Source organism: Fusarium keratoplasticum, chromosome 2, assembly GCF_025433545.1.
Source record: "Fusarium keratoplasticum isolate Fu6.1 chromosome 2, whole genome shotgun sequence".
NCBI lineage: Eukaryota > Fungi > Ascomycota > Sordariomycetes > Hypocreales > Nectriaceae > Fusarium > Fusarium keratoplasticum.
This window is the reverse complement of record NC_070530.1, coordinates 3,025,732-3,035,721: the sequence shown is the minus strand read 5'-3', so window position 1 is coordinate 3,035,721 and position 9,990 is coordinate 3,025,732. Positions and strand designations below refer to the sequence as shown.

The 9,990-nt window shown below is 52.2% G+C and overlaps 1 protein-coding gene across 1 annotated transcript; it reads left to right on the top strand.

The window, feature by feature from the left end:
• Nucleotides 1-5,067: 5,067 nt before the first annotated feature.
• On the top strand, nt 5,068-9,414 carry NCS57_00284100 (Phosphoribosylformylglycinamidine synthase; the record flags this gene model as incomplete). The annotated part of the gene is made up of 6 exons (XM_053052859.1): nt 5,068-5,691; nt 5,738-5,919; nt 5,989-7,945; nt 7,994-8,682; nt 8,755-8,894; nt 8,939-9,414. 6 exons carry the CDS (start codon nt 5,068-5,070, stop codon nt 9,412-9,414), a joined length of 4,068 nt encoding a protein of 1,355 aa, XP_052918105.1.
• Nucleotides 9,415-9,990: the final 576 nt, after the last annotated feature.

The window sequence follows — 9,990 nt, the reverse complement described above, 5'->3', positions numbered from 1 at the left end:
CCCTTTGCAAACAAGCCATTAGAGACACTCACGCCATTGCCCCATTTAGCTTTGACAGGGAATTATTGACGGGACACTTGGAGATCCCCCTGTTACTGTAAATTCCCCAACCAACCACATGGCAAACCGCACACACAAGCACTCTTCTCGTACGTAACAGAGGTGGATCGCGGGCTTCAATCACTACGGTAGTTTGCTGGTTGTAAATGCCATGACAGAATCCAATCTGTCACAGCGTGTTATAGCTGCCAGGCCTCCAGCTGGGGCCCCGAGCAAGCACGGTCAGTCTCCATAACTCAAGGTCTGGACCATGTGAAATCTTGGATCCATCAAGATTGACAGTTTGTAAATCTCACCGCTCGGTCCATGTGGGAGCGTTTGGCAGTTGGTAAGCAAACGTGGCAAAGCAAACGCCTCTGCGTCACAAACAGCCACCACCACTGCCGCCGCCATCCATCACCAAGAAAAATCTGCGATAAGCCACGGCCGCTTACTGCCGGGCCGCCGACAGGGGCCTTTCGGCACGGCATTCACGCCGAGGCATTGAGCCTCATCTTGTTTCCTTCAGCCGTTCCATTCTTGCTTCCATCTTTCTACGAGGCGCGCTAAGTTTCTCGGCTCAGCAAGGTTCCAGCAAGTCTTGCATTAGCTCGCCATACCAACGGCCTTTTGCCTCCGTTGTGACCGATGATGCCAAGACGGTGATTGATTCAGGTGTTGAAGGTTGGCCCGAGAACCTTGCATGCTGGAGCCAATAACATTGAAATCTTCCTGGAAAGTCCCGTCGTTGTTCAAGGAGTGATTCCTCAGCTCTGCCAGCGCGCAAATTGCTCGGCCTTTTCGACGCGCCCTGCCGACTACTGCTTGTTGTTTACGCCCTGCGTAGTCCTCCGTGCCCTGGCTGGACCTGGTTTGCACAGACAGCTCAGTTGCTTCTTTTGCCCGTCTCGGAAGGTTCATGCAAGCTTTTTCTTGGCTATCAGGACACTTGCATGCTAAGACGGCACAAGCGGGTTTGACCCAGCAGCCGAGCAACGCCAGGGCGCGGCATCTCAGACGACGCGATGATCGGCGACTAAGATAACCAACCGCTTTTGCGCCCTTTTCGTTCTCATCTCTTTACCGTTTTCGACATTCACTCTGACAAGTTCAAATACACATACTCACGGTCCATCAAAGAAAACTCCGCCCGTGGATCTCAGATAACCAAAGTGGCCTCATACCTACCCACCGCCCCATCAGGACCCATATTACGACTCTGGGGATCACGTTGCTTGATCTCGCTCCCTATCTGGGGAATGAATCTGTTACCTAACATGAATCCATCCGCTCCGCTGAATAGCCTTCCCTTGACCCGACGTCGTGTGTTGAAGCCTGAACCTGGCCAGTTTGCCTCTTTTGAAGCTCCAGAGTGCCCAGCCTTTCCCCAGGACAATCATCGACGCTTCGGAGCTTGGCCGCGACGATGTCCACGTGCTTTTGCTTCACTTGCCGACCAGGCATCTGCCCACTTACTGTGCACGGGCTGTATTGTGGCTCAGCTGGTCAGGTTAACACACGTCAGGCTCACAAGGTGTTCTTGGCGGCACATGATAACCATGACCGCGGCATCCGGGACTCTGCCGCCACGGTTGGCATCCATGGAGTGTTGAGTATGACCTGTTAGTGTTCCTTTCCTCACTCTCTACTTTTTCTACAATTTGCACGTCTTGAGCTCGGCATCTTTCGCGATCAGTGCGTACTCAACAGAGTTGCTCGTTCTCAGGGCAGAACATGGCCACCCCTAGGTCCTTGCTTAGCCCCTGTCACCGGAATAATCTCAAAAGAACCTCGTGGTAGACCAGATTCATATTATCATCCTTGACCATGCCCCAAAGTGGCCAGGCTCACGGGCCAACCTTTGTCTTGAGCACAGATTTGGCCACGACAACGAGGTTTCTTCAGTGTTGTTTTGTATTAAGCGACATGGCTTTCGTTCAGCTCGTCCAACCAACTTAATGATTTTCAACGCAGAAGTTCCAACATCATGCGGTCCTGATACGAAAAGAATTTTGCAAGTGCTGAGGACGTCGCTTTAACCTAGATTCGCGTCATCCAAGCCACTCCCGCTACCACACCATCGGTTAACAGCGGCTTCAAGCAACTCCCCCTGAGATGCACTACAATGTCAACATCCCCTGCAACCATCACGTAGAGGCAAATTTTGCAGTCCAAGCTAGCTCCTGTTCCTGAATACTGCGTGGTCAATGCACTGAATCATTGTCTCTGGTGTTTACACGGGTTACATCTTCACCCTGGTCCACGGGAACTCGGGACTGTTCCGGCATCACACATCCCCTTGTACTGCAGTTCTGATCGTCACCCAGGTTTGACTGGCAGTAAGCATGATACACATTGTTCTCTATACTCTTCGAGGTACTTGGTGGCCGCTATGTATATCTAGTGATTAGGCATATGGAGATTCACGTCCTCTGTGTTTAGAATTCTAAATTATAAGGCCTAGCTCATATTTCATGCAAGCATCTTCAGCCCAAGATCACTCTCAGTGGAGCAGAATACTAGCATCTTCCAGGACTCTCCATCCACGGTCTGTACTATTGCCAATAGGCTCCTGCAAGCCTTGCCCCTAACGCCAAAACCTAATCTCCCTCCATCACCTGGCACGTAGGTCAAGGACACCAGAATGACGAAGATCTAACTTTTCTTAAGACTGATGAGTGAATTTATACAAATATGTAAAAAGAATAACCTTATCTAATCAAAGTATTAGATCCTTTTCGTTTATCCTTCATGGCTACCTTTAGGGAAGTATGAGCTAATATGGATCTCTGTTCTGGTGTCTTGTTTTTTCCAGGGCATGGTAGAGGTCTCGACCCGGGCGACTCAAGCGCCGATAAATTACGCCAAGTCCATCATACTTCCAGACTTCAGTGTGTCATCAGCTTTACGTACCAATATCAACCCAGCCTTTCCATCCAAAATCCTGCTCAGTATTCTATCCGACTATCACCGGTGGTCCACGTTTCTGTCCCCGGCTCTTTCAGTCAGCCGCCACGTCTGAACCAAGCCCCAGGGTCTTTAATCCCCTTCCAGATCCAGTACAACCAATTACCCTCCATCTCTTCCTTCATCTCAACCTCAAGAAGCTCCAAAGCCTTCACCCGTTTGACAAGGGCCGAATTCCGAGCCCTCTCTTTTCTGCGTCCTCTCTTGTACTCACGTTTTGCAGCATAGTGTTCTTCTCGTTCCATCATTAGCTGCTGCTCTAGCTCCCGTTCAGCAGCCAGTCCCAGCTCCCGCTGGGCGATAAGATCCGCGATGTCTTTCTCGACAGTGTTGGGAGTGGCCTCCAGTTTCTTTAGCCCTCGTTCAAAGTCAGTACTATCTTGCAGTTGCCACTGAATTTGCTGCAAAGCATGACGTTGGCATTTGAGCCTTTGTGCTAGAGCTACCTCAGAATCTCGGAGCCTTTCACTCTGCCAGCGTGCCGTTTCGAGATCTTTTTTCAAGGCATCATTTTTCTCAGAGAGCTTTTCCAGGTTGGTGGTAAGAAAAGCGTTCTTGTTGTGCATGTCGTTGATTTCTGTCCGCGCAAGCAAAGGGGAATGATCGACAACCCTGACCTTGCCCCCTAGTGATCTGTTAATGAAGCTGTCTTCTTAGGGAGCAACCAGGTCCTCTTCTACCCTTCGTTCAAGAGACAAGTTCTCCATTTCAAGAAAGTGAATTCTTTTCTCTCGTCTCTGTGTCTCTTTCTTGCTGATTTCAAGAGCATCTTGGCGCAGAGCGAAAGACTCCCGGTCGGCGAATTATTGCTCTTTGAATTTCACAACCAACTCATTTTTCTGTAACCAACTGGGTCATGAAACTAGAACACGCAGCTCTTTGAATACCTTCAAAAGCCGCTACCACAAGATTCTTGATATCTTGCGGAGGCTTCGATGGCCGTGGTCCAGTTGTACGAGATCTGTTCACGCTTATGTCGTTGAGAAGTAAGGCTAAGTGGGTTAAATTGATAACTTCCAGTCGCCTTTTCGACAGCTTGTCTATCCCAGGCAGGGTCTTTCGGTCCTAACAGATGGCTTCTATGCTAGATGGTAGTGAGCAAAGTAATATGGTGTTTACATAAGGTTGACCATACGTGAGAGAGAAAGGAAGACCAGCATCTATAACCCCCAGAATCGCTCGACAAAGATGAATATAATGATCATACATTACAGCCTTCCTTCTCAATTGAGGCTATAGTAGACAACTACCCGCACTTGAAATCGGGAAACAAAGCGATTGCTAAAAATTTACCAGTTCTTATCTAGGGTAGCTACAGGCTCTCGACATGCCTGGCCACATGATGAACAAAGACCTTTTCTTAGTGAAGTGAGGTCATTCAAGTTAACTCAAGATCTTAAGTGAGCTGTGGATCTTACTGTTCATTCAAGCCTTCACGTATACCCATTACTGGTGGGAGTTTGAGATCCGCGCAGGGGTCATTGACCTCGTAGCCAGTCCGGTGTTGTAAACAGGCAGGGGTAGACTCAACGGAAGAACTGTCAATCAATGACCTAGGTAAATTACTCTAGAAGCTCTCAAACGCAGGTGGATTCTTCGGTCAGCCCACGACCAATACTATTTTTACAACTTCCCACTCATTGTACATGCCTTTCAGGATGGATGCTGTAGTGTTGAGGCGTCAGCCCGAGCCTCCGTGCCTGTGAGGCTAACATCTGAGTCAACTACCGAACCCCGCCATGCCCCGCCATGGCACGTGCGTGATCCCAGATAAGATAACATAATGCCAAACATCACATCACAAGTCAACAAAGATTCTCATGCCTCAAAGGAATAACAATCTTCAATTAACTGGGGAGATATCGTGAGATGCAGATTGACGGGAAATTACGGCTGGTCAGGCACAAAGCCGCATTTCGTGGCGCGGAGCAACTTTTTCCCGGATCCGCACATCCCACCTTCTCTTGATCTCTGCCCCGCCGCATTTTTTTTCTCCCCGCTACAGGTCGTCGACGTTCATCGTCAAAGCGCATCCTGCTTTGCAAACAAACATCATTCACCATGTACCACGTGCTGGTCGGCGAGTCGTGCTACACGGCTTCTGAGATTCAGAAGCTCGTGCAGCGCATCAACGATCAGAGCCCCGTCAAGGTCGCCAAGCTCACGGGCTCGTGGCAGTACTATGTCGACCTCGAGACCGAGGATGCCGGCGTCCTCGCCAGCATCAAGAAGATCCTCGAAGCCATTGAGCAGCCCGCCGACGCTCCCGCGACCGAGAACAATGGCAAGTCCGTCGAGATCTACGTTACTCCCCGAAACGTCTCGCCATGGAGCTCCAAGGCCACCAGCATCGCTCTCGTCTGCGACCTTAAGACCGTCAACCGTATCGAGCGAGGCCGCGTCATTCATATTGAATTCGAGGACACATACAACGGAGAGCAGGATTTGGTGTTCCGGGATGTTGTTCATGACCGTATGACTGAGTTCTTCAGTCTTTCGCCTCCGGTCCTTGACACCATGTTCGCTCACGGCATCCGACATCCCCTTGAGGTGGTTGACATCTTTTCCGATGAGCGAGGCCCATTGGCTGCTCTCCAGGAGCACAACAAGAAGGCTGGACTTGGACTTGACGAACCCAACATGGAGTACTTGGTCAAGCAGTACACTGCTCTCGGCCGCTCTCCCGTATGACTCAAAGCCCGGATTGGAAAATCAATACTGATTTTAGTAGAACGACGTTGAGCTCTTCATGTTTGCCCAAGTCAACTCTGAGCACTGCAGACACCACGTTTTCAATGCTTCGTGGACCATTGATGGTGTCAGCCAGGAGAACAGCTTGTTCGGCATGATCAAGAACACCCATAAGTCGAACCCCGAATATGTCATCAGCGCTTATTCCGACAACGCCGCTGTGTAAGTCCCGTCTGAAAGTCACAGCTTCTAGGTGACATGGTTGATTTACACGTTGCTAACTCGGTTTAGCTTGTCTGGTGACGAGGGCAACTACTGGGCCCCTGACTACTCGACTGGAAGCTGGAAACTCACCCGTGAAGTTGTTCAGCCTCTGATCAAGGTTGAAACTCACAACCACCCCACTGCCATCTCTCCTTTCCCCGGTGCTGCAACTGGTAGTGGTGGTGAGATTCGTGACGAGGGCGCTGTTGGACGGGGCTCTTCCCCCAAGGCTGGTCTCTGCGGTTTCTGGGTGTCTGACCTCTTGATTCCTGGTAGCAAGAAGCCTTGGGAGGTTGATATTGGACGGCCTTCTCACTACGCCTCCAGTCTCGACATTATGCTGGAAGCCCCCATTGGCTCCGCTAGGTTCAACAACGAATTCGGACGTCCTGCCCTGACCGGAACCTTCAGGACTCTGCTCACCAACGAAGCCGAGTCTGAGGCCCCTGAGTACAGGGGCTACCACAAGCCCATCATGATTGCTGGTGGTATCGGCAGTGTCCGACCCCAGCACGCGCTCAAGGAGGAGGCTCACGTCGAAGAGGGTGCGCACGTTATCGTTCTTGGCGGCCCTGCCATGTTGATCGGCCTTGGAGGTGGTGCTGCCTCCTCCAACACCGGCTCTGAGGCCACCGCAGACCTCGACTTTGACAGTGTGCAACGTGGAAACCCCGAGATGGAGCGACGCGCCCAGATGGTCATCAACACTTGTGTTGCTCTTGGCCCAGAGAGCCCCATCGCTTTCATCCATGACGTTGGTGCTGGTGGTCTCTCCAACGCTCTCCCTGAGCTTGTCAAGGATGCCGGTTTCGGAGGCAAGTTCGAGCTTCGACAAGTCGAGAGTGCCGACAACTCCATGTCCCCTCTCCAGATCTGGTGCAACGAGTCTCAGGAGCGATACGTTCTTCTCGTCAACCGAGAAGGCCTCAACCGCTTCACGAGCATCTGCCGACGAGAGCGGTGTGGCTTCTCTGTCGTCGGATCGGCCGTTACCAAGGATGAGAACGGTGTGACCAAGCTTACCCTGACCGACCGTGAGCCTACGGTCAACCCTCCCATCGATCCCATCAACCTTCCTATGGACGTTCTGTTCCCTCCTGGACGAAGAATCTCCAAGGACGTTCAGCGAGTCCAGAAGAACCTCCGTCCGTTCGATGCCGTCAAGAGCCTCACTGAGCAGTGTGACAGCTCTGACCTGACTGAGATGGTTACCAAGGCTACTGAGCTGGTCTTCAATCTTCCCTCCGTTGGCTCCAAGAGCTTCCTCATCACTATCGGCGACCGAACCGTTGGTGGCCTGTCCGTCCGCGACCAGCTTGTTGGCCCCTGGCAGACTCCCGTGGCCGATGTCGCTGTGACTCTCACTAGCTTCAGTATCGATGACAAGAAGCGACGCGGAGAGGCCATGGCAATGGGTGAGAAGCCTACTCTCGCTCTCATCTCGGCCGCTGCCTCGGCTCGCATGGCTGTTGTTGAGAGTTTGATGAACCTGGGTGCCGCCGACATCAAGCCTGGCCCTGTCAACGGTGACCTCAAGCGCGTCAAGCTTTCTGCCAACTGGATGGCCGCTGTTGGTCACCCCGGTGAGGGTGCCGCCCTCTACGAAGCCGTCCAGGCCATCGGTATGGAGCTTTGCCCCGAGCTTGGTGTCTCTATTCCTGTTGGCAAGGACTCTCTGTCCATGAAGGCTTCCTGGAAGGACAAGGAGACTTCTGAGTCCAAGACCGTTACCGCTCCCGTGTCTCTGGTCATCTCAGCCTTCAGTTTGGTTGAGGATGTCCGCAGCACGTGGACTCCTCAGCTTCGTCGGGTTGAGGAGGTTGGCGAGTCTGTTCTTGTCTTTGTGGACCTTGCCCAGGGCTTCCGTGCTATGGGTGGTTCTGCTCTCGCCCAGACCCTTGGCCAGATCGGTAACGAGGCTCCTGATGTCCGCGATGTCCAGATCATCCGTGACTTCTTTGACGCCTTGTGGCAGCTCCATCAGGTAAGTCGCAATCGATGCTGTCGTTCGTCAGCTACTAACTTTGTGCAGGAGGATATTGTTCTCGCCTATCACGACCGATCCGATGGTGGTCTGCTCACTACTGTCGCCGAAATGATGTTTGCCGGTCGATGCGGTGCTGACATCTCTCTCGACGACCTTGCCGAGTCTGAGGACAAGGTGCTCGACACTCTGTTCAACGAGGAGCTGGGTGCCGTCTTCCAGATCCGTCGCGGCGACGAGACTAAGTTCAAGAGGTGCTTTGCCACTTGTGGCCCCCCTCACGGTTTGATCAAGACCATTGGTTACGTCCGACCTACTTCCAAGCAGTCTCTCCTTGTCAAGTACAGGTCCAAGACTATTGTCGACCTCGAGCGCGCCAAGATCCAGCAGTGGTGGACCAGCACCTCGTACGAGATGCAGAAGCTGCGTGACAACCCCGACTGCGCCCAGTCCGAGTTTGATGCCATCCAGGACTCCAGGGACCCTGGTCTTCACTACAAGCTCAAGTTTGACCCTGCCGATGTCAGCCTCCCTACTTTCACCAACCTTAAGAGCTTGGTCTTCAAGCCTAGAGTCGCCATCCTTCGAGAGCAGGGTGTCAACGGCCACGCCGAGATGGCCTTTGCCTTCCGTGCTGCTGGCTTCGATGCTGTTGATGTTCACATGTCTGATATCCTGGATGGCTTCTCCCTGGATGGATTCCGAGGTCTTGCTGCTTGCGGTGGCTTCTCATACGGGTAAGTTATCCGGGACTCAAGGGCTATGGCCAGCCTTTCTCTTCCTTGATTGTGAAGTGCTAATTTGGACAGTGACGTCCTTGGCGCCGGTAACGGATGGGCCCAGTCCATCCTCATGCACGATGGTGCCCGTAAGACATTTGAGGCCTTCTTCAAGCGACCCGACACCTTCTCCTTTGGTGTCTGCAACGGTTGCCAGATGCTGACTCGACGTGCGTATGCCCCCTCTGTCCAGGATCATGCTAATACTGTGTAGTCAAGGAGTTGATTCCTGGAGCTGAGCACTGGCCTACTTTTGTTGAGAACGCCAGCTCTCAATTCGAGGGCCGTTTCTCCATGGTCACCATCAACGACAAGTCGGACAACTCTGTCTTCTTCAACGGTATGAACGGCTCGTCATTCCCCATCGTCGTCTCCCACGGCGAAGGTCGAGCCCAGTTCTCGTCGGCCAACGACATTGGATCCGTCAACGATCACGGTCTCATTCCTCTCCGCTACGTCGACAACTACGGTTCCGTCACGGAGAGGTATCCCTTCAACCCCAACGGCAGCCCTCAGGGTATCGCCGGTGTGAAGAGCAAGGACGGCCGTGTGGTTGCCATGATGCCTCACCCCGAGCGTACCATCATGGCGGATGTGGGCTCGTGGAAGCCCGACAACCAGCTGGAGGAATGGGGACAGTTTGGTCCCTGGTTCCAGCTGTTCCTGAACGCGCGTAAGTGGGTTGGTTAGAAAATTGATATCTTGTAGGTGTTTTCGGTTCAAGGTAATGTTATATTTTTGCATGAATAAAAGAAAATCTCAATGAAAAGCTGAGAATAGGGACGGTTATATAGAGGATGAATGCCAATTGATCACATTTGACACTAGGCCATGTCTCACCAGAGGGAATGTTTGCCACTCTGCCTGATACCTTGAAGTGTGGTTATTATGAAAACGTCCGCTCACTGCCAGCTCCGTGGAGACACGTTGGGCCCTGTCACTGAGTGGGAAGCTTGTTGTAATGATCCATATGAGCTATCTAAAGGAAGGCCAAGTAAATGCCCCTGGCTGGTGTCGCTTGCTTAACAACAGTGATATAGAAGTGTAAGCTATCTAAGTTGGTCGGTCTTAGCTTCGCCAAGAGCAGTGAGGCTCTTGGCTACTGACCCAGAACACCACGTGAAGGTGCCGACCGTCGCTCTGGTGCCTCCGCCAAGGTCCAGAGAACCCTTGCATCATCGACATGGAAAAGAAAAAGAAAAAGAAATGGGGGCAGGATTCCAGCATCGCCAGACACGCAAAATTTCTCTACACACCGTTAAAGCT